This window comes from Apteryx mantelli, chromosome 3 (assembly GCF_036417845.1).
Source record: "Apteryx mantelli isolate bAptMan1 chromosome 3, bAptMan1.hap1, whole genome shotgun sequence".
Taxonomy (NCBI): domain Eukaryota; kingdom Metazoa; phylum Chordata; class Aves; order Apterygiformes; family Apterygidae; genus Apteryx; species Apteryx mantelli.
Genome location: NC_089980.1, coordinates 19,119,598 through 19,144,547, shown reverse-complemented (window position 1 = coordinate 19,144,547; position 24,950 = coordinate 19,119,598). Strand labels below are relative to the sequence as shown.

The 24,950-nt window shown below is 45.3% G+C and overlaps 1 protein-coding gene across 9 annotated transcripts in view; it reads left to right on the top strand.

Moving 5' to 3' along the window:
* Positions 1–1,827: 1,827 nt before the first annotated feature.
* The window catches only part of EHBP1 (EH domain binding protein 1), a 223,166-nt gene continuing 200,043 nt past the window's right edge, over positions 1,828–24,950 (top strand). For all 9 annotated transcript variants that reach the window (XM_067292807.1, XM_067292809.1, XM_067292803.1 and 6 more), the window contains exons 1-2: positions 1,828–2,067; positions 3,115–3,534. In XM_067292807.1, coding sequence (XP_067148908.1) covers positions 3,431–3,534 — 104 coding nt within the window. In that variant the 5' untranslated portion in view covers positions 1,828–2,067; positions 3,115–3,430. The remainder of the gene's footprint in view (positions 2,068–3,114; positions 3,535–24,950) is intronic.

Below are 24,950 nucleotides of genomic sequence, written 5' to 3'. Positions count from 1 at the left end.
CACCCTGTAGCTGTCCTTGCAGCCACACTGTCTCTCCCATCACTCCAGGTGGTGAATGCTGGCTGCCCCTGTGATGTGCCTGCACAGAGAGCAGCAGCTCAGGGAAGAGCAGGAGCAGACAAGGATAAGGAGCTTCCCGGCCTGCCAATCTGGCTTAGGCTCCATTCAGTTAGTCATGGGGAAGAGCGCAGAGGACCGCAAAGTGCTGAGGCTTCAATTCACAGCCACTCGGAGGCCTTCGTTGCATTATCTTCCTTATTTCCCTGTGCTTCCACTCGATATCTGGCTTAGTTTCTTACTCAATTGGCTGATAGGTTTAGGATTAGCTCCTAAAGGGTCTAATATAACCGGGTTATTGTGACTGTAGGATCCACTTGTTGCAAAAAGTGCTCTGGGATCTAAGACTTACTGCACCTGTATGGGTGTAGGGAAAGCCTTCAAAAGCTAAATAAGCAGCAAGCAATGTGGCATTTTCTCCCTATGCCTTCAAATGCTCTGAACCAGAATAAACCACCATTTCGTTTTAAATTGATGCTGGAATATAGCATCAAGGGTTTAGATCTGGCTACTGACACCCCATTAACGGCACTTTATTGCAGGTGAAATGTTCAGCTAGCATGGTTATGGGAAATTCCCAGTCCGCTTCCCCAAATAATCATCCCTCCTCCTTGCTCCCGAACCAGGTAGAGCCCCTGGCTTTTTCCCCTGCACGTTTTTACATGAAACTGTGTGGAGCATCTAAAACTGAGCATCTGCGAAGCTCATAGCGCCTATTATCCAGTTAAATCAGCAAGGGGACATCGCACTACCTGTATTATTTATTTTCGTGTTTAATTTAGCAGAACTTTTTTTTTTTTAACCGGGAAATGCCATGCCAAACCCAGCGGCTGCACCTCAGGAGAGGGGCCCTCGCTAAGGCCGTGGGCCGGGCTGGGCGGCAGCAGCCGTTACCAGCAGCCGTTACCGGCCCGACCATTAGCGCCCCGCAGGGCGGCGCCGCGCGCGGGGTTCCCCCCTCCCCGGCCGCGCGGCTCCGGCCTCCGCAAGCAGGGCGACCCGCTCAGCCCCAGCGCCTTTATTACCACGGCAGGGCTCGGGGCTGTTTTCCCCCCTCACGGTCCCCCTCGATCTGCCTCCCGCGGGGGGCTCCGCGCCCCCCCGGCCGCCTCGCGCCCACCTGACAGGAGGCGCCTGGGGGCGACCGCCTCGGGGCCGCTTTTGTGCCCGGGGCAGCCCCGCCGTCCCGCCAGCGGCCCCGGCCCCGCTCATCCTGGCGAGGGAAGGGGCTCTTCCAGGCGGCCCCGGCCCGCGCTCGCCGCCCCGCACAGCCGCAGCCGCAACCGCCGCCGGGCCGCGGCGGTTCCTCGCGGGCCGCTGCCCTCCACCGCCACCGCTACTCCTGCTGCTGCTGCTGCCGCCGCGGGCCACGCCCCTCCCCTGACAGCCCGCTCCCCGCGCCTCGCCCACCCCGCGGCTTTAGGAAGCGCCGCCGCCAATCGCTGGACGCTTTGGCGCTGACGGGCGGCCGCGCTCACGTATCGCATAGCCTTCCCGTGCAAGAAGCCCCGCCTCCTCAAGGGCTGCGGCCAATCAGACGAGAAGATGGAGCTGGGGGGCGGGAGAGGCGGGTCGCGAGCTCCCCCTCCCCTCGCCGCCTCGCCTCTCCCCGCTGCGCGAGGAGCGCCCCTTTCGCCCGCCGGTGATTGACGCGGGGGGTGAGCCAATGGGCTGCGGAGGGCGTGCGGCGGGGCCAATGGCGTGGCGGGGGTAGGTTGCGCTGGGCGGCGGGTGTGGGGGGGCGGTTGGGGTGAGGCGCAGCGCCGGCAGGAGGGCGATGGTGGTGGCGTGAGGCGCGGCGGGAGCGGGCTGGCCGGTCGCCCGCTGGGGCAAGGGCGCGGCCAAGGAAGGCGGCGTGTGCCCGGTGCTCGCCATGGGGCTGCGGGGGGGCTGGCACAGCTGCGGGGCGCTGCCGCAGTAATGGGCAGCGGCAGCGCTGCCCCTCGGCTGCCGTGTGGTGCCGGCGCGGCGCGGCGCGGCGGGGACCGCCCGTGCGAGGAGCCGGGGCAGGTGAGTGCCGCGGCTCGCGGGGGCCGCCCGGGCTGCCCCGCGCCCCCCCCCCGCCCTCCCTGCCGCTCCCCGCGTCGCTGGCGGCCCCCCGCCCCGCGCGCCCCGCCGTTGGCGTTTTAATTTTTAAACCCCAACGGCCGCCGGGCAGCAGCGGCGGGGGGCGCGCGGCGCGCTGGGCGCGGAGGTGACACGGGCTGGCGCGGCGGAGCGGGGCGCGCCGTGGGGGCGGGAGAGCACCCGGGTTATCCCCTTGCCTCGGCCCCGGGCGCTCCTGCCCTGCCGCCTCGCCAGGTGCAGCAGCCTCCGGCTCCCCCTTCCTCCTCGTGCTGGGGCTTCTTCCCCCGCACCCGGCGGGGATGCTGCTTGCCTTTGGAGGGAGCAGACCCCGCTGGGTTTCTCCTCTCTCTGACGAGGGTTTCTCAGTGGAGGGGGGAGAGACGTTTCCATTTCAACATCTTGCAGTGAGGGGAAAGCCTGGGCAGCCAGAGCTGAGGAAATGCCCCGTACTCTCTCGTCCTGGTCCTCATCCCAGCGCAGACGTTTAAGTGCTAACACTCCCTTGCATGCTGCTTGGCTGTTCCTTCTCCTCAGAGAGAGGAAGGGGGGGTGAAGTGAGAGGAAACAACTGTTACACCTTTTGTCATCAGCTTGAAGACAAAGAACTTGTCTTCATCTCCCGGTGTCCCTCCCTCTGGGTGCATATTGGCAGCACCTCAGCCACTTTGCAGTGCTTCCCGGAGATGCTTCGTAAGGATTCAGTGTGGCCCTGACCTGCCCTTTTTTGTTGTTGTTGCCAATTATGATGGTGCTGATAAAAACGACATGTTGATGTGTTTCCAAACAGACTCGTGGTTTGCATTCCTGAAATTGCTGCTGCGTTCTTACTTATTTATTTAATTGATGAGGGGGGAGGGAACGGGGAAAGGGGTAGGTGTTTGTGGCTTCTTGTAGCTGTTGCTTGAAAGGTACAAGATCGCATGCAATTGCAGCACTGTAGTATGTAATATATTAACCACTATTTTCTCCCCCGTCTGATTTGTCTTCCAGACTTGCAGTTTCCACATCATCTAGTATGTGAGGAATGATGATTCCATGAGAGAACTTCCTTTCTGTCTTTTACTTACTCATCTGCTCGTACTGTGTGCTGCTCCTGGCCAGTGATGATCTGTTCAACTGGACTAGGATTTACTGTGAAGACGGGAGAGGCAGAATATGAATCCTAGACATTCCCTCAAGCATCTTGTGCATTGTTTTTACTGTGTCTGTATGTAAATCTGCTAGTGTTGGGCGCACACACTCTTTAAACCTACCTTGGTATTCCCAGAGTTGCTACTGTATAATAGGACTGATATTTCTCACCATCATGGCCTCAGTTTGGAAAAGACTGCAGCGTGTTGGGAAACATGCATCCAAGTTCCAGTTTGTGGCCTCTTACCAGGAGCTGATGGTCGAGTGCACCAAAAAATGGTAAGAAGCGGCTCATGTTGCTGCATAGATGGTGGAATAAGTTGCTGATGCTGAAAAAGGAAGGACATTGCGTGCGTGTGCATGTGTATTAGTCTTTCCTCCCCTCATTCTCTTGCCTGCCCGTTGCAGGAGGAGCAGGGTGGGCTGCTTGTGTCTCTTGATGAGTGCTTTGCTGCATACTCGTCTTGGAACTGTTGGCTTTGTTTTGTACTCTGATTTTTTTTTTTTTTTTTAGCTGGCATTGCTGCTATCATGCAGAACAGTGCATTTGTTATTGGAGCCTTTGATTTAGTGTTTTCCAAAAAATATACATATATTTTCCCAGAGTTGTTTTCCACCTCAACTCTTGGTGCTGAATGTTATCTGCTAACATTCCTGTTAGCTGACTGACACATTTGAGACCAGCCTTGAACATTGTGTTGTTTTAATCTGGGGTAGATACTCATTTTGGTTTCATCGTTTTTAACCTGAAGGTGCATTGTGTCTTCTCCTTCCCAAGGATCTGTCTCTTGCCTCTTCCCATTCAAAGATGGGAAGGAACAAGGAAAGGAATTGTCTTAAGATATTTTAGTCAGGCAGGAATTTCGTGCTGTAATGGTCCAGTTGGATGACTTTGGAGCTGACTAGACAGCAGCTAACAGTTAACTGTATGGGTCTGGCTTAGGCAAATCTTCCTTCCTGTGTGAAATGAACTTAACTAAATATGATGGGGAAGACTAGAAACAGCTTTTAAATAGTCAAGCAAAGTTCCCTATTATACGGATACTTAAGTGCTATTTTATATCTTTGGAAGATTCATGTTACTGACTTAATTCCTCACATTAGTGTGATCCTGTAGTGTCAGTACAGAGAAAGTACTTTCCAGACCTTGCGAACTGAGGTGTTCAAATTGCCATGTAATAAACTGCAGCCTCCTTTCTAATACTTGGCTTATCTTCTTGTTGGCAAGTTTGGCACTTATACTGGCTGCTTTCACTGGTTATGAGTAATTGCCTCTACAAAGTTAAATCCTATCACTTGGAGTTAGAAATCTCTGTCAAATATGCTGGAAGGCTGCTGGCTGCTCTGTCTTAAAACTGTCAAGTTAGAGAAAAAAAATTTTGAGAAGTTATCTTCTTGCCTAAAATGCTTTGAAAGATTATTTGAAAAAAAAAAAAAAAAAGAATCATTTTGGAAGTTGAACTTAATTTCATAGAGTAAACTATAAATAAAAACGTTTTAAAAGTTGAGACTGTCGTGATTATCTCTTGTGACCTACTGTCTAGCTCAGGCCAAAGAGTTTCCCCATAGTAATTTTGCTTATCTATTTCATTAATTATGTTTATTACTTTTTATGTTTTGTTTGCATAAACTGCCCTGTTGGGGCCTTTATTTTCGCTTTGATTCACTCCTTACTTGTGAATTTACAGAATGCTTCAGCATTAAAGTATGAATGTTACAGGGGAATGTTCAGACTGGATCTGCAACTTCCTTTCACTTGATTTAAGAAAGTTGCACACAAAAGTTTTTATAAAGAACAATCCTGGTTTTTTTAGAAACAACTACCCTATTGTTTAATCGTAAACTACAGGGCCTAGCAAAATCCCTGTGTATGAAGTCGTGATACAGCCTTTCAAAACCTCAAATGTGAAAGCAACTTTAAAAAAGCAGGTTGTTCTTCTGAATCTTCATTTTACACGCTTGAATGTAAAGACATCCAATATTGGTGCTTGCATTGGTTATGAAGAAACAACAGTATGGTGGTGAAATATAGGTGAATTTTAGGAGGAGGAAAAACAGTAGGGAGACACATCAGCCACACAGTCATTTGATTATAGGCTTTTTTATTGTGTTTCCTCTTGTTTGGAGAGCCTTAGAGCAAAAATGTTCTATAAATATGAATCTAAAACACATTATTTCTTCCATAAGTGGAAATCCTTTATGAAACAAAGCAAAAAATATTTATATATTTTGATAACATTTAACTAAGCCTTTCTTTAACTTTGGAGAAGATACAATTCTGAGTGTGCTGACAGAATCGCTGTGGTTACTTCATTTCTAAAGCTTGTCTCTGAGTTTGGCACAAGTGAAAACAAAACAGAAGAAATGAACTGCATGTGCTGTTCCCTTCTGAAAGCAGTTTTAATGTATATTAAAGTGGTGATGCTATAGCGTATGCTGCTAGTTCCATACTGTAATTGTGTTTTGATAGAAATATAGTAAGCATTGAGTTATTTTAATGTACTGGCATTTTAACAATGCGGTGTTTTGGTAGGAAAAGAATGCTCCATTCATCTTTTAAAATAAATGGCAATGCAGTCGTAAACACACTTGAACTGAAATGTGTCTGTAGGCAAGGATTGTCCATGTCCAGAACAGGCTGCGTTATGAACTGGTATGCTCTTTTAGGCTTTCATTTGTCTAACTCTTCAAAAACTGGCTTATGGTTTGAAATATTTTCATAACTGATCAGATGCGGTTTGCAAAATTAGGTGGTTTTCTGGTAGGTTTTAATACTGTCTCCTATGAACATTGCATTGATCCAAATTTTTTACTTGGCGTTCAAAATAACTCCAGAAACAGAGCAGCAGCTATGCTGGCTGCGTGGGGAAGTCACTACCGCCCTGGTGTTGCTGCTTTATTCTTTAAAAGGATTATCTGTAGGTAGAGCAGCATTTGCCCAGCATAGGCCGCAAATCCCTTTGCTTGCTTTTTCTGTTCTCTATAATTTCTAATGCTTGTCCCTATTAATGATTAAAGACCGCTGCTCTCAGATGAATGCTTTTCAGTGGTGGTTGTTGGTGGGACAGGTTGTGATGGAGTGTCCAGTGTTATCACTGTTTTGTTAGCAAAACCTTATTTTCAGGTGGTTTAGTGGAACCATGTCACTTCTGTAGCATTCTGGCTGCTCCCACTGACCCAGACCTGATTGTTGTGGCTGCTCAGGACCTTTGAAAAATGGAGCAGTTAGTTCATGTAGAGCCTTTCATTTAAAATAAATAAACATAGCCTTGGTCTTTAATATGGATTAGTGACTCCTGCTACCGTGAAAACGTAATGCTTTGATTTAATCATATAAGCACTTGATTTATGAAAGGCTTGGCAGTGCTCAAACCTGTCATCCTCTGCTTACCCTTGGAATAAGCTGGGGCAGCCCAGGATTTTCCGCTTGGCCTTGCCAGTGAGCTGCAGTCCAGGCCTGGAAGGGCTGTGCATGGTAGGAGAGAGTTAATTCTCTGCTTATTCTCAGGGGAGACCTATTGAATAGAGACTAAAAACCATTTTACGTCTTTCGCTTACGCCACTGAATACATACCTGGTGGGGTGGGGTGGGGGCAATGCATTTGCTACTGATGCGTGCTGTCGGAGCGGAGTGCCGCTGCGCAGGGTCTGAGCGCGCTGGGTGTCTCTGGCAGGCGAGCGCAGCGCACCTGAGCCAGGTGCCCGAGCGCTAGCACCTTGCGCTGTTTGCGAGGCCTTTGGGTTTGCTGCCAGTCCAGCTGTCAGTTCAGAGAGGTGCGGGCCTCCCGCTGATCCGGTGGGGTGCCCGCCAGCCCTGCACGGCGCTCTCCTGTTCCCTGGGGCCTCTTGGCTGCCGGAGGCCTGTGTGAGGAGCAGGCTCGGCAGAGGAACCTCACCGGAGAGCCTCACCTTGCTTTTAGGCACAAGATCGTTTCCAGTACTTGGACCTGAAGCTGTGATAGCTGTTCTGTAGAGCCCATGAAGCATCTAACACAAAACATGTGCACTCTCCAGGATGGCTTTTATGTGCCTTATTTTGTGTGGTATCTTGCAAGTCAGGGGCCTAAGAGGAGCTTCAGTGTGATACTGCCATATCAATCACCTGATTTCCACTGAGAATGGCTTGACTCTTGCAGGATTGAGGTTGCCAAGCTCCTAATATGTTGCTGCCCATTAGATGCTTTTGTAACAGTTTCTCTTCCCACAAGGAAGCTGCTCACCTGGACGTAGCTGTTAATTGCTTAAAAGCACTCGAAAAGAGTAAACGTTAAGAGGTTTTTCTACAGGATCTGCCATTCAGCAGCTATTTTAAGGATGAAGAAATGTGTGGCTTCTTACAATGTATGTAATGCCTCTCATCTTGTTTGTGAACTACTTTGCTTTTAAAATTTGCTTAAAAATACAACAAGCTGTAGTGTTCTAAAGGGGTTAAACTTTTCACGTGCACTGCCTTAACTGAAGACAGGCTTCATTTCCATGAGGCAAGTCGCCTATTTTTGTATCGATTAGGTATGGTCTCAAGTAGGTTCTATATTTTCAAATATATAGCTTTCTTTTTTGGAAATGAAGTAATGTTTAAATCTTTTTCTCGTAAAGGCTTTAGCCATCTGTTTTTCTCTTCTATTGTAGTTTGATAACTGGATGCTGCAGGAGTCTTAAGATTTGGCATGCATTGTGCATGGGAGAGAAATGAGCTTTTTGAGATTCCACGGTTCACGCCAGTCTGTTTGCCTTCTGGTCCCTGCTTTCCAGCAAGCTCCTCAGTGCTGAAAGCCACTGAAAGAACTGGTGTTAACTGGTTGCTGTAGGAATAGTTGGGGGTTGCCTGTACAGGGTCAGGCCTGTCAAATTACTCAATTCCTTCCCTTGCTTTGCATGGCCATTAAGAGGGAATTTTGTGAGCACTTAAGTGCTTTTAATTATCAAGGATAATCACTTGGAAACGTGTGACAAGAAAGAGGCACAGTTGCAGATGGATTCAGGAAATCTTGGGTTAGTTTTGCTGTGAATCATGCTTTTTATACTGGGCTTGTTCTGCTGCGCTTTTGATTGGGTTTACATTTGCACTTTGGCCCTGTAGGTATGCTGCAAGAAGTATAGCTTGTGTAAGGAAAGCTTCTTGCAATTTCCCCTGCTTTCTAGCTGTTTTCCTCCTTCTCAGTTAAATGCTACTGTGGCCTCACACTCCTCATTGGGATCTCTGATTCTACACCAATCATACCCATCTGTAAAAATATTTCAGTATTTTCTTCTACATTAGCTTTGAGTTTTGATTGAAGACTGAGGGCTGAAATTATGCATCAAAATTATTTCTTTCCAAATAATCGCCACCAGCTGTTTTGCAGGTCAGTCTTGTCCCTTGCTTCCTGCAGCCAATTAAAACACATTTATTGTCCACGTGCAAAAGCAGTTCTCCTCTGCCAGCTTCCATCTCTCTTCCCCTTGTACCCAAAAGAAAATCCTTGATTTCTGAAATGTAGTTCTGCTCCTTTGGGCTCTCTGCCTGCTTTCTGTCAGGAGAGTGTCCGCCAGTCCTGACTCTGTAATGCCAGCCGCTTTCGTTCCCTACCTTACCAAGCTCTCCTCCTGACCCCTTTTACCTCCTTCTGTCTGTTCCCTGGACCACAGGTTAGGGGTTTCTCATCTAAAGTGCCTGTTCCTTTTCTGGCTTGGTAGCATATTGTGTGCAGTGAAGACATTTTGGTACGGGAAGTATGAATGCATGCGAAATGTTCCTGCTGCTGCCTCTTCCAGATTGTCAGTGTTGCATACTTACACACATTTTTTATTTGCAGTAGCGCTTTGGGAGCATTTGAAGCTGTGGATACAGTCCCTACAAGACCTTGTTGGTACAACCAGGCACAAAGTTTAGTATTTATAATGTGGAAAGATAGGAGTTTGTCATAAAGACTTGCTGTGGGTTTTCTCTGTCTTTGAGAAACAGAATTCTTTTCAGCAATTTATTGACTTAGTTTACCACCCGAGCAATAACAAAAGAATTGAGTCTAAAGCAGAAAAGATTAGGTTACAGCCAACTGTAGACAAATCCATCTTAATAGTCTGTCATTTATTCATTTAAAGGGATGAGGACGTCTCCTTGAATAAATAAAAAATACACTAACTTGATGTGCTAACACAGCTCTGTTTTTGAGAGACTGTGTGTGTGTGTGTGTGTGTGTGTGTAACTTCCTCATGCTGCTTTACAAATAAATAAAACCTGGCTCTGTTCCTGCAGGCTCTGTTGCATGCATACTGTAAAATATGGGTACTGTTCCTTTGAGCCCAGTGGATTTGAACTGGAATAAAGATAAATTTTTGCAGGATCGGATCCCCGTGAATACTCCTTTCTGCTCTTTCAGTGTTATGAGGTTAAATAAAATGAAATATTATGATACTGCGTAGGCCTCTGCTGAGCCAAGTCTTCAGTCTCTGACTGCTTAGGCTTTATGGTGCCAGTCTGTTACTTCAATTAGTTTTTAATTGGTTGGAGAGAGCTGAAGCCCCTTTCACAGCTTAGTGTGAATAAGGAGAGGAGGAGGAGGAGGCTGGTAAGGTTGATTAAGTCTGAGGAAACTCTTCTTATAAAATGAACTCTTCAGTTACCCCAGTAAAAGCATTCTGCCTGTGTGGCTTTCTGAGAATACGGGAGGGCTGGGCTGGGCCGGGGGGAGGGTGTTTACTTTTAAAAGCTTTCTCAGTTTACTCTGATGGGATTGTGTGAAGTGTGTGTAGGGGTGTGTGTGTGTGTGTGTGTGTGTGTTTCCTTTGCCTCTCCTTCTCCTTTTACTTGGCGGGGTAGAAGTTGGTTCTAGCAGGCTGTTTGTTACCTTGCTGTGGGATGTCCCCCTGCACATGAGCCTGTCTGCTGCGTGTCCTGGAGTGGACCCTGAAATACAGGAACTATGCAGCTGAACTTCTGTTCTTTATTTTAAGATATGCACACAGTGTGAGGGTGAATATAGCAGTCCTTGCTTTCTTCCTGTTGTTGCCTTTTTATTTGAAAAATGTATTTCTGCAGCATGTAGTTTGTGTAACTGCATCAGAGCCTCTCAGGTGAGAAGCTGTATGTTTTGGCAGTTGAGGAATAGGATAGTTGTGGCTTTGGGCACCTAGAAAGGCATTGCAGGGAGTTGGGAGCTGTGGATTAAGCATGAGCTAAAATTAGTAGAAATTTAACTAACATTGCTGGTGGCTAAACGCTCTGACTCATGAGGCTTTCTGGATTCAAGAGCGGAGATGTCACTGTCCTTTAGCAGTAGTCTTCCTCTGCCCCGAAGCGGAGGTAGGGCAACAGTTGGATTGCCTGGTGTGTTAGTGTTAATTGCCATCAGCTTCAGGTTTGTGAAGTGAGCTGTGAACGGCAGTGGTGGAGGAGCCCCCGCAGCTCCCTCCTGCCGCAGCGCAGCGGCGGGGGGACACCTGCCAGAGGGGCGAGACGCACAGCTGCAGGCAGTAGCCTCTTAAACTGCTGCAACTAGATGGTCCGGACTGTGAGTCAGTGCCCTGTGCTGCCATTGCAGGGCTTCCAAATGCACAAGTCTTTGAGATGAATCAGAAGTGCAGAAGGCTCTTCTGAACCACTGTTTCCAGCTCCCTATAATCCTATGAAGATAAGCAGTGCAGGCTTTTTTCTTCTTTGCCTGTTGAGGTTCTCTTTGTAGTGTATAGTTTTGTTTTTGAGACTTCTTTTTATTTCTATTTTATTATTATTTAAGATGACTTTCTTGAGGATTACTCCAAAGTTAAGGGCAGACTCTGCAGCTACTGAACTGTGATCTCTGTGTGGGTCTGTGTATTAATTTTAGAATAAACTGGTTTCAGGTTTTATTTCAAGTGCATGCTCAGGCTGTTACAGCTTTTTTGTGGGCATCATTTTAGGTGAGCTGCTCTATCAGTGGCTAATAGCACACTCATGAATTTGATTTTTCTTTTCTAATAGTTATGTTTTGAAAAATAGCTAAATAGCTTCAGTGCTGACTGAACATCACAAGGGCAAAATAATCTCTAGTTCCAGGGACACCTGACTCAAAACAGTCAGTGGCCTTTTAAAACTCCACCATATCACCTCAGTTTCGACCTGTATATTTTCCATTACTGCTGCTTGCTTCCCTGCTAGCATCTCCGCAAACACCCTTATGATCAATTGGCCTCCATGTTCACTGCTTCCTTTCTTTGCCCAGAAGAAGCGTTTGCTTCTGTGCTGTTGTCTGATGGGTCAGTGTGTCTGGGGCTGGCGGAGAGGTGGTACTGGAAGCCTAGGTGGGAGATGTGTGTGTTCTGATGGGTCAACACCTTTGCTGGGAGCATATACTCACCTTAGCCTGTGGGCACACTGCATATCCTTTCCTTTAGCCCAGGCAGATCAAAGACACTGCCTAAGTCAGCTCCGGACTCTCCATTGTATATGTTGCTGCCTGACGCCCTAAGATGATGACCGTCTTGAGCTTTCTTCAGGGCTAAGGCTGGCTAATTGGTGCCCGTGCTTTTAAATCCCATGCCATAAACTGACTTTCCCCTCTCAGCTGTGCCGGGGGAAATGTATTTGCATAGCCAGTGCTGTTAATATCAAAAGCCATATTAAACAAAGTAGTTGGAGAATCTGGACCACTGAATACAGTTGGCAGCACATGGTACGCTGCCACTCAGCAGGCGTTGTGAACTTCCTTGGCTTTCAGCGACTGCTCATTAAGTAAACTCTGAACCCTGTTGTGTATGGCGGGACATAGGAGGAGACTTAAAAGAACAGAAAGGAGCTGTCAAAACAGCTTAATTCTCTTTTCCAGTAAAGATCTAACTCAGCAGCCTGTGAATTTCCAAAACCAGCCTGTTGCTGATGTAAATGTATTTTATTAGAGGACTTAACCTTGACAGCTCCTAGTAGCACCTGATGCTATTGCTGTTCCTGAGTCACAGTTCAGGCCATCTTAGCAGGCGGCTGGGTCTGCTGGCTTGCTGTTAACTGCTCGCCTGCATGTTTCTTCTGGTAATAGCTACTGACTCCTGGAAAACTGATTTAGTGGTTTGCCTCTTCCTGTAAGTAGCCTGGGCAGTAGTTGTATAAGGCTGTGGAAGACTTTCAAGAGAACAAGATTTCTGAACTCTTTTTTTTTTTTTTTTTTCCCCTTCAAATGCCGATCTTAACTGGATGGAGTACTTGGAATAAGTGCCTTTAAGTCAAGCAAGTGAACATTCATAAAACTTTCTCTTGCATTCCTTTGTTTGATTTTGGTTAAAAAAAAAAAAAAAGGAAAGTCCTGACCCATTTTTCACCACTTCCTCTCTTACTACAAAAAGTGAAAGAATCTAGCATATTGTAACTTGTAGTTTTTGAGGTGTATTTAGGATGGTTCCTGTTAACAGTAACATTTTTCTATTAAGAGGATCTTTCATGGTGATGGTGCTTTCCTTCTCCTATATTGGGGTTTGTGTGTGTAGAGAAGAGACTTCTTTGGGGTTGTAGGTTTTGCTTTTATTTTCAGTTTTCTTGCTAAAATCGTTTACCCTCCTCCTTTTAGGTGTCTGCCTTAGGAGCTTCAGTGCCGCAACACCCTTTCAGAATACAGCTTTAAAATTGTCTGCGTCATGGAAAAGAAGTTACTTTCTTTTCCATGGATTCCTTATTTCATATAATACATGTGATTTGATTTTTTCAGTCTGAACTAAAAGATAGCCAAGAGTCATTTTAACACCCTGAATTCTCAAAGTGGCTGATGTAATCATGGGATTTTCTGAGAGGACTGAGAAGATAGTGGGCTAATACCTGTACTTCTCCTACCACTGTAAACACCTAGTACTTGAGACATGATGCCTCCTTTAGTCTGTGGCAGTAAAACTGTCTAGCAAAAAAGAGCAGCTCTTCCTTCCTGCCCCCACACTTCTCTCCCCTCTTTCCTGGGGTAAATGCTGCGGAAACTGGAAGCTCGCTGCTGTGCAGCGGGAGAGGGCCAGAGTATGACTGTGGAAAGCTTGGAAAGGACAGTGCAGTCTGACTGCCCCGGCATGTCATCTGCTCCCTGTGTGTCTGTCAGGCAACTCTGTGCCACGTTACCTCTTCAAAGTGTCACAGCTTCAGACCAGCATCATTAGCTCCTCTGTCCTTTTTCTGAAGAGTTTGGACAGCCCTTTTCCCCTGAGCGCACAACGCTGTTGTGGTTGATGGGGCCATGCTGTCAGCGTTCATAGCGAGTTACCTTGTATTTTCAGTTTTGAGCCTTGAGCTTCTCCCTTATTTTTAGCTTTGTTTCATAGGGAAAAAGTTCTCATGGGATCTTTAAAAAATTGTCTGTCTGGCCACCAAATCCAGCATTGTATTGCAAAGTTTGGGCAGACAATTTCAACCAAAGCTTACCGAGATGGAAGCCTCAAAAGCTGTTCATTTCTATGGGTTTTACAACAAAAGGTCTTTGGATAGAAGACAGGGGTTTTATTAAAGCCTGTGATTACAGGTAAAAAGACGGTAACTTTCTCCTCTATTCGATGCTGGCGAGTGTACCGGGGGAAGGCCGCTGGAAACCAGACCCCTTTCCTTCTGCCTGGAACTGCTTGCTTGTTTCAGTTTGTACTTCCACGTGTCGTGTGTGTGAGTGTATTTTTGGAGCAGAGGGCTGCTAGATACATTTCTCTATCTGATGCTTCCCATCTGTTATCATAGCCTCTTTTTGCTGTAGTTGCCTCAAGAGAGGCTGTATCACAAGGGAAGATGACAGTAAAAATAGGCATGTTACCTGTGTGTTCAGTTTGTGGCTTACCCTCTCGTGGTCCTCGGTGCTCATCCTGCCTGTCATCAGCAATTTCCGTAGTGCTGGTAGCATGGATGATGTTGACATAGTACCACTGCAGATGACGGTACAGTCCCTTGTCTCCTTTCCTACTGACATGTCTAGGAAACAGGAATATGGAAATTTTTGCCCGTAGGCTCAGTCCTGTTGTTTGGAATGGACCCTGATAAAGCATTTAAAATGTACAAAGTCTGCTGCCTCCTGGAAAAAAAATGCTGACTTTCTGAATTCTGTAAGCAGAATAAATTTGTCTGAAATGAATTTTAGAGAAGTAGAGCATCTACTGTGAAAGATAATACTTCTTGTTTTAGCAACAGCTGTCAAAGGGAGGGTGCTGGCTCGATTTGCAATTAATGACAAAGTCAGCAAAGTGGTAAAATTTGTTCCTTGGGCTACTTTTGACTATAGGAAGGCTGAGATTTACCTTACCTTGTTTATGTCCACCTCCCTGTGAGAACTGTCTCTCTTATGGTTGATAAAACCCCTACGGTCTATACAAGACACATTCTGTTGGGTTTAGAGATACAAAAACAGTGACCTAAATCTGAGCAGCCCATGTGCCAACCAAAAATAACTGTTTCAGGGAACAGGCATGAAGCCTTCTTGTATTTCTACTGACATCATCTCTTTGGTTAGCACATATTCTATTGCTGGGGGTCTTAACTTCTATTTTGCTATGAGCGAGGGATGTTCTGTATAAAAAGAAGTTAAAGGAGGGCAGACATTTCTGGAAGCTGGTAACGTGATAGAAAAGTCAGCATCATCTGTGCATAGTATGGTCCGAAATACAGTGTGTCTATATGAAATCGGTGTACATTGCTGGACTTTCTCCGGATGAGAAGGTGAAGTCGGGATACTGACAATGAGCAACTGAAAGAGCATGTTGTTGCTAATAAGGGACAAATCTTGACCACTCTTCCTTACTCTCAGCGGCTTGCAGCACAGCTTTAGCAGGGCCACGAATCTTTTTTCTTTCTTTCTTTCTTCCCCCCCCCCCCCCCCCCCACAACCACCAGCAGCACATCACTGACAGATTAAGTAGCTTTAAAGTAGTAAAAGTATCTCATGGTATAATGCCAAACACTGAATCAAGCCCCAAGACTTCACTCTACAGTTGAAGGGAATTTTATTCAACAGAAATCAGGTTTTTTGTTTTTTATACAGACAGAGGCTTGTTGACCCAGGCTGTGTAGAATTCAGATGACCAAATGCATCCCCTTCATTAAAACTGGAACTCCTTGTGTCACATTGAGTTTTCAGACTTGATTTTGCTGAACAAGCAATATACATATATGTATACTCAGGCCTCATCTATATGCGGCAGCTTCCCTGTTTAAGCCGTGCCATTGCAGTCAATGTCGTACAGCACCTATTCTTCCATATAGGCAGGAAATAGCAGTGCAGAAGTGCCTTACCTAGAGTCGCTTTCACGGAAATAGCTGCATAACCACTTCAAGCACTTCTGTAGCTATATAAGCAGCATTTATATTTCAGGATGTACCAAAACAACGGTATCGGTTCAGAGTAGCTTTCCTAACTGAAATAATTTGATTGTCACAAAAATTGCCCTGAGCAAGCCTTAGTTACTGAAAATGTTGTTGTTGTTGACAACGGCCTAGCTGAGTTTGTTTATGTCACAGGAGGAGTAATCCATCTTTTCTAGAATTTCTAAGTCTGAACGCTAAAAGCAGCAATACAAATCCTAAGGCAGGATAGGTGCTGGCCTCGGTGCTGCCTGCTCAGACCTTGTTAATAGCCGGTACATGTATAAAACCAAAATGAGTCTCAGCTCCAACACCAGTTTTAATGGTTCGCCTTCATAATGCTTAGTGTTTGTGATTAGTTCAGAAGCTATTTTAAAATGGAGGTTACATCTTCTGTTGATGAATGCTAATTGTAATTTCACCTTTTTGAGTGATTGTGACGTTATCAGTTATACTGTTGAAGAAGAAATGTAAATTTAAAGTCTTCCAGGGATTCTTTTTACAGTGAAAGAAAATAAACCACAGTATTTCAATATTTCTGCCTTTAAGACACAAGCAGAAGAAGTATAGTTGTTAATATCGTATGATGTTTAAAAAAAAGTATTGAGTGCTTTTCAAAGGGATTCTTCTACTACATTTTCTATTCAAAGAAAGACTTATAACTTTGTAAATAAAACTGCAGTATGTATATGGCCTTGCTCAATGTAAATTTTGCTCAGTCCAAACTAATGTCCCAGTCTCTTCAGACTGACACATCGTTATATTGTCACCATTTTTTATTTACTTCAGTAGATCTCTGCATATGTTGTTTCCATATTAGTAGCCCCTGCCAGCTTCCAAGTGATGAAATTGTAAAGGCTAGAAATATTACAGGAGGATAAAAACATATTTATAACTTGTATGAGCTGGTTGTTGTGTAAAATCCTGTTGTTGTTGTTGTTGTTGTTGTTTGATCTTTTTGTTTTTAACCAGGCAGTTGGCTCTGTACGCATGTGGCTGTAGGAGTTTCTGTCACAAGGCTAGTTCCCAGTCACAGGGAAGAATTGACAGGTTTTTTTTCCTCTGTCACTACCTTGATGCACTACCTAGGCTACCTAGGTTTCCAGTTACTAAAAGTAGTAGAAGCTATTTTTGTTGCTTCTGTAAATAATTGTACCTTGGTCAGTTTAGCACCTTCTGGTCAGAGCAGACTAAATGAGTTCTTTGCAGTTTTTCCTATGTAGGTATTTTAGACTTAAGGGGAAAAAAAGTAAAGTTCTTCTTGCCTCTCATTGTATTAGAGAGTACAGTCTGGTAGTAAAAACAATCTAGAAGTCAGAAAAACGTGGTTCCCCACTAGGCTTTCTGTGAACTTCTGTGGTAGTTACTGTAGACAAGTCATCTCTTCTTATCACTCCCTAACTCAGGTGCGCAAATCATCTTCCATCAGTTACCCTCCAGTTTTACATCCACAATTACTTGCAAGCAGGATCTATGTCTGCTGTTAAAGGCCAGAAGGTAGTGGGTCTCTGTTCCGTGGTGCTGGCTTAAAACAACTGAAAAGACACTTCACTGTACAGAAATATCAAGCACTGACCATTTTTGTGGTCAAAAATACTGCAGCCCCACACGTTCTTTGTTAACCCAGTCTTACAAGACTGCTGTGTGACAGAGAAAAATTATCCATGTTTTACATCTCTGAAACTGAAATGCGGAGAAAGTGGGGAGAAGTGGCAAAGGAAAGCAGGGGCAGCGCTGGCACTATGGTGCAGACTTGACTGGGTCAGACCCTGGGGCTCTTGTCTGCTGTGCTGAAAACCCGCCTCTGAGGAGCATGACCTACTGATCAAAGATGGTAACGGCCCACTCAGAGCTGTCAGTGCTACTTTGCTAGTGGGTTTTGGGTAGGTACCTTAGGAGAGTTTTAATTTTGGGTCACTGAAAATATGATTTTTCTCAAAAATTAGGATTCCATTTTTTAAATTGTTGAGATTAAGCAAGCTGCAGTGTTCTATGGATGAAGTTTTGGGGGCCTTATTTCTCTGTGCTGAGAAGAACTGTACGTGTGCAGAGCTTTGGTAGCAAGAATGCTGCAGAAGTGAGAAGGTAACAGGACGCTATACCCTCTGAACAAAAAAAATTGCATTTCTTTCCTTTTTTCAATTAATTTAAATCATGTTAACAATGGGGTCAGATGCAGGAACGTTTGGTCCAACTACCTGACATCTGTGCAGGGTCAGCGTGGGAACTGACAGAATTTTGTATGGACGTGAAGCAGAGTAAACTGGGATAATGCGAAGGGTAACTTTGGAGGGGAAACGCCTGCGTGATCACTCATCTGCACTTACTGATGCAGGGCCATAAGCAGGCTTTTTGCTGTGGAGGGTGTTTTATTTGTTGTTGGTTTTTTTTTTCTTCCTTCTTTGACTGGCTTATAATTAAGAAAGCGTATGTATAATTTATAAATGCCAGATTGAGGGGAAGGCAGTAACGTGTGCTAGGATGTAAGTACATCAAAACTATTTTATCCAGTGGTAGTGAGAGATTAGAAAGTGTTAATAACTGTAAGGGCCAAGCTTCTCTTTAGTGGAGGTGACGGATGCCTGAAGGATGTAATTGCACTTGAAAGACTACCTCTGGAGTCCAGGGAAGCTGCGCTATTGGTGTCACATGCACTTGCAAATAGCTGTGGCAGCCCAAATGACTGACAGTTCAAACTAAATTGCTTTAAAAACAATACAGAGGTGTTTATGTAGAAACTAAAGCACTAAACTGAGGAAGAGAGCTTGTTAAGCTCTATGCAGACTTTGGGGAATAAAGCTGGTAGGCTGAAGCTCGGTTACACCTCCAACAAAGCCACGGCTGCACAGCAGGATATAGGCTTATCATTACTACGATATAATCAGAGCTGTTGGAATATTCTGCTTAAGCTTGTTGACTTCAATCACAGAATCACAGAATCGCTGAGGTTGGAAGGGACCTCTGAAGATCATCTAGTCCAACCCCCCTGCTCAAGCAGGGTCACCTAGAGCACATTGCACAGGATTGCATCCAGGCGCATTTTGAATATCTCCAGAGAAGGAGACTCCACCACCTCTCGGGGCAACCTGTTCCAGTGCTCTGTCACCCTCACAGTGAAAAAGTTTTTCCTCATGTTAAGATGGAAGTGTCTGTGTTTCAGTTTGTGCCCATTGCCTCGCGTCCTGTCGCTCGGCACCACTGAAAAGAGTCTGGCCCCATCCTCTCGACACCCTCCCTTCAGATACTTGTACACGTTGATAAGATCTCCTCTCAGCCTTCTCTTCTCCAAGCTAAACAGGCCAAGCTCTCGCAGCCTTTCCTCATAAGAGAGATGCTCCAGTCCCCTAAGCATCTTTGTGGCCCTTCGCTGGACTTGCTCCAGTAGTGCCACATCCCTCTTGTACTGGGGAGCCCAGAACTGGACGCAGTACTCCAGATGTGGCTTCACCAGGGCTGAGTAGAGGGGGAGAATCACCTCCCTCGACCTGCTGGCAACACTCTTCGTGATGCAGCCCAGGATACCATTGGCCTTACACATGCTGGATTAGAATTATTAATGCTTTTTTTCCTACATTGCTGCAGAATTTATTCTGTGACTTATTTTCTACCTAGATTTTGGGTGATAGCTTTACTTTCAGATCACATCCACAAAATCAGTCCCAAAACCCGATGTTTGTTTGTTTGTGGAAGAGAGAATGTGAATATTGGGGAAAAGTAGCATTCTGTTTCCTACCCTTAAAAAAAATGCTAAGAATTCCACTCAGGGCATTTGTTGCTCTTTCTTTATTTTTCTCTGGCATAGCTGTCCTGTGCCTGACAGCGTAAGAAGAGATAGGGTAGCCCAAGAGACATCTGAAATATTTATGAGGCTAAACTGCAAGTAACAACTCTAAGTTTGGGCAGAGACGAACTCAAGGTTGGCTCTGACTCTCTCTTCGAAGAGAGGCAGACCTCCCCTATCATTTTCGTAACTGGCAATCTATTTCATGACTGATACTTGAAGACCAGGATTTTAAGGAGATCGATTGTTTTAAAACAGAGGAGAAATTTAGGCACTTATGCTATTTCTGATGCAGTTATTTATGCGATAAAGATGGCCAAATGTCTTAATCACCTTAGGGATATTTTCTCATTGATTGCTTGACCTCCCCTGCCTTGGGTGCGTTCCAGCTGTGAGCTTCCTGAGCATGTGTGATTTATAGCTGTGCTTAGGAGAGGTAAGAGGGGAAGGGGAAAGCATGGCTGAGGAGGAGAGCGCACCTGGATTGGCCCTCAGATCCTGGTGGTGTTCAGCCGCCGAGATGTTCCTTTACTTTTGGTACAGCAGGAGGTGCCTCAGATGAGGGCACGTCTGCTCCTTCAGCCCTGCTGGCCCCCAGCCTCTGCATAGCCACCTTCTGACCTCTTGTTTGTTGCTTGGGGATGGAGGGACTTTGTTTGTGGGATGATGGAGGACTGTGAGTCCCTCCAGAAGGGCTCCACATGCTCATCACCTTGTCATGGGTTGTCCCCAGTTTGCCAGGGGAATGCTGGCAGGTTTTTACTGGCTGGTGGTGTGTGTCTGCAAGTGCTGCTGTCGAACGTGGCTTGGCTGCTTGGGATTTACTGCGTGTGTTTACAGAGTGGCGTCACACCTGGAGACTGGGCATCGCTGGCGCAGAGTGTGTTCAGGAGCTGCTGCGCTACTGGGGGCGAGTGGAAATGCCTTGCAGCTGCCACAGGGGAGCGGGCGCCTCCCCTGTGGCTGAGGGAATACTTCGCTGCCCCTTTTGGGGAGCTTAAAGGTTTCTTTGCGTTGTACCGGTGACATGAGCTGATGTTATAGAAGCCAAAGGTCTGGCTCTGTTTTACATTTTGACTTGATAATGAAAATAACTGCTTTGGAGAAAACTGGCTTTGAAGTTTCGGGGTTTGCATGACCAAAGCCTATCTGAACATTCACTGCATTGAAACGAATGAGTGAATTCACACCTCATTTGGTGCTATATTGCTTGTCTGGCTGCAGCACAAGCAAAACCAAACAGCGTTGGTGTTAGAACTGAGGGCTAGCTTTTCATCCAAAACAGTGAGAAATAAGAGCCCTTGCTGGCCTGCACTGCAAGCCGTTTAAGATTTTAATCCCCCAGGTTGCCTGTCTGTCTTCATCTGGTTCAAATCCAGCCGAGAGCTGCAGCAGGAAAAACAGACCTCACGCTTCCTTCTGCTGCCTGCGCGGGGGGAGAATAGCCATCAATACAGTCACTTCCAGGTGGTGGTAATGTGTTAAACTGCAAGAGCTAGATACGCTAGTGCTCGTCTGTCAAAGCCCAAGAGACAAGGTTAAATTAGCAGATTAAATTTAGATAGGTGTTTTGCGTAATGTCTTGTCTGTGCTCAGAAACAGGAGAAGTTAAGGATAACTGACTTAAAGCATGAAGCTGAAGTGCATAAATAAAGCCGTGTTGGACTCTCATATGAACACTCCCATTCAGGAGGAGGTTGCTCTTCACTGCAGTGGCTGAGTGATCTGAATTTTCCTGAGAGTCTCTCTGTAGACCTGGCCTTCATTTTGAAGTTCATACTACTGGAGCATGCGCGTGCACACGCATGTGTGTTGCTGGTACTGAAAAGGCTGGTGTTTTGTCTGAATGCTTTAGAATCAAATATGTTAAACTTTTGCATGCTTCAACTTTTAAGCCTTGTTTGCTTTAAAGATGAAAAGTGCATTTTATATTGAATAAGCCGAAATATGTAGAAAATTTTATTTTGCAGAATCCAAGGAGTTTATGTGCCTACGCATCGCTATTGTGCCTTTTTGATGACTCTGCACTGTTCCCCCCACAGTGCTCTTTGCGAGCTACTGTGCCACTAAAATTGATTCCCATTCCCTCGATGGTTAGTTTACAGAAAGGATCTTTATTCATTAGGTTACCTCAGCCCTAACTAGGCAAATGTGTCAAAACTTTGGTTTGCAATTTAATTATTTAACATAAGTGATCTTCACTTCAATTATTGTAATACCCTTCTAGAAGTTCACACACACACACACACACACACACACACACACACACACACGTATGTTGTTTTTTTTTTTCTTACTGTTTATCCTTGTTGAGTGCCAAATCCTGTAGCACTTTATCCGATAGGAGTTTTTGCCATTCACTGTAAGGACAACATTCAGACTTTTCAGAAGAGCAAGTTGTGCCAAGGGAAGACAGAATTTGTCTTTTACTTTGAGGGGGTGGCTCTCAGCACTTTGCAAGATTAAGAGTGTGTTTTGCTCCAGGAGCCAACCTAGCCTCTCTTTCTGTTCACCCCTCTGCTTCCACAGAGAACTGCTTTTCACACCAGATACATTTGTGTTTACAGATAAAATTTGAAATTGGAATAAAATTGAAATCTAGGGTGAGACAGAATTATTTAATCTTTTAAGCTGTGCGCCCTACGGGATAGAGGGGCTCTGTATCTTTTATCCTTTTGCCTCATTTAATGTTACAAGACTGGAATCCAGCCTGCAAGACATCAAATCCACTTAATAAAAAACCTGGACAGCATCCAGGAGCCTCTTCTGTGGCTGCAGACGTGACTTTAAAACTGCCCCATGCTAAGATCCATCAACTTACTAAAGTAGCCATCAGGCTGAAACCAAACCAGGCTTTTCACTGTAGGATGAAGGCAGCATTTGCTACGTGTATTTTTCGTTAATGTGAAGTACTTGCCATGACAGCACTGGAAGAAGAGAGAGGATAGCGTGGTGGCTGAGGTACTGACCGGGCAGAAGTGGATTGAGTTTCCGATCACAAACTTTGTGCCTGGCTGGTGGCAAAAGGCCTTGACTTCCGACGCAGAGGTTGGCAGTACCTATACATCTTTCTCGGGAATGTAAGCAAGGAAATGGCAATTTTCCTTTTTAATGTTGTATATCTCAACAAATTCTGGGCAGAATTTCCTGGGACAGAAAGGACCCTTTGTGCTCTGAGGAATGTCCTGCTGGTGCACGTCGGTCCCCGGCTGTGAGCTTCTCCAGGAGGAGCCGGCACAGTTGTGCCCGCTGCAGCCATGCTAAGGACCGCTGCTGCCCTCTCCCTCCGCGGTGGGGGCTGCTCCGAGGGGGGACCCAGCTTCCCGAGGGCTCCACTCGTGGTAGCGTCTGACTTGAGTGAAAGCTACATCAGGCTGTAATAGAAAAAAATATAATGTATGAAGGCTATTTAAAAAAAAAAAAAAGTGCTGGCTGAAAGATATAATGCATGTTTTCAAAACCAGTTTGAATTCAGCTATCCTGCAGGTTTTTGGTTTTTTTTCTTTAATTGAAATGCATGCTTTAAAACAGAGTGATACTAAATATGAAATTAGTTTCCAGCTTAGTTGATCTCGAGAGAATTAATTACAGTATTTTTCAGGTTACTGTCAGGAATTTTACAAACAGCAGTTATTAGCAAAGTCTGTTTGGTCCTTCCTTGCTGGTGCTTTTTAAAAATATTTATTTATTTTGACCTTGAAATAACAAATGTTTCATCAATTGTATCTGTGAATTAAGTAATTGGAGAATTTCAAAATACTCTTCAATTTTTAAACGCTGGAAGATATATATATTTTTTAATTTCAGAACAGAAATAGGGGTGTCTCAGAGAAGTGTTTTTGCTTTTTGTTTTGTTTACTGTATGCAGCCCTAGTGCTGGCAGGAGGTTTTGCTTGTTCTCTTGGTCTCTTGAGTATCCAGGAGTTAACATGTAATTTTTCTTAGCCAGCGCTTGCTGCGGGATCGGATCCAGGGGTGTGACTCCAAGAGCATTAATTAAAAGGTTCAGTCAGTTTGTTTCTAAAAATTACACAGATTTTTAGACTTGGAATGTATGGTCATAGCGGAGAAGAATTGGTGTTACATACCTAGAAATAAGGGGTGTTGCTTCAGAGATTGATTTCTGTAACGGGAGAGACCTGGTAACTTGTGTGTCAGCAGGCAGCTTGGAAACTGGGGAATGACTTGATTAAACAGCCGGAGCAGGAAGAGGAGGAGTTGTTCCAAATTTGCTGGCTTTGGAACAGCTATTTAGCTGCAAATACTCACCAGTTTCTTCACTTCTTGTGGCCATACCTTCATCTTAAAGCAGCTCTGTTCAATTTCCTATTCGTGAAAGGCCGCCAAGGTGAAATTGGGCCTCTCATATGGGAAAGGTAGTGGCAGTTTCTAATGGCCGGCGTGTTTCTGTGAAATCACATGCCCAAATCTTGTAGCTTTAGCAAGTTTTTCGTTTTTAACAAGTGAGAGAATGACAGCTTTAATTTTTAAAACTATTCACATATAGTTTACTGCCGCAGAACTCATCACCTTGGCTTATTCTCATTTTTTTGCATTTTGAATGTCTTGTTAAGCTTGGAGAGGACAAAGTTCACAGAGGCTGATGGGGTTTTTGTTTTATTTAGTGTGGAAGTTTGTTTGGGACCCAAGAACAAATTCTAAGGTTTCTGTTTCTCCTTGGTATTTTGAAGCTGTGACTCATTTTAAGATCTTCAGTAGCTGGTAAGTCACTGTAAGGGTGACATTTTCTCCTTCTGTGTCTCCAAGCTGTGGCAGGAGGCTGTGGTTACGTCCCTTGTTGTCACCGCTGTTGAAGAACAGAAAGGAGGCATGCTCCCCCCTGGAGCTGGGCGCTTTGCTGAAAGCAGGTATCCATAATCCTGCCATTGGCCTATAACTAAGGCAATGCCAGAATCAGCACTGAGAAAGCAGTTCAAGATCTTATTTTTCAGTGCCCTCCTTCCCATAAAGTGGGTTCACGCTTCTTGACACCATATTTATTATGGCTGTGGTTGAGCACCTGGCAATATTTGCAAAGTTCAATCTCCTGGACAGAGATGGGGAAAAGGAGCTAGCACAGCATGTCACACTTTCATTTCCTCTTTTTTCTTTTTTCTACCCTCCCCCCTGTCATGTTAATTTGCACAAGTAAAAGGAAGCAGATGATAGATGAGAAACCTTTAACTGGGTTGCACACTGTGCATGTGCCACGAGTGCCCATGTCTCAGGATAAATACAGATTAATTTAGGGCTTGGTAAAGTCGTTGCTCAGAAAGCTAGGTGTGAGTTTGCATCACATCAGCCCTTCCACGCTACTCCCTGTATGGACGCCCGCAGCATACTGTAAACCTGCCTCTTGGCTTCCTACATACCGGAACCTGTATTGCACTACACAACATAGGGCTACAATCTTGTATAGGTATGTAAATCAATATCCACCTTTTTCTGTTGACTGCATAAGCAATGTAGTTCTCTAAGCCATGTATCTACAGGAAGTGATGTGAACTTCCTCGTACAGGCAAACCCTAAAAGCTGATGCTGTTCTGCACTTGCTGCCCACTCAGAAATTTTTAGTATGTTCATAGTTTCTGGATATCTTCAAACTATAGAATTTGTTTTGTGTAATCGAAGCCATAGCCTTAAAAAACAAAA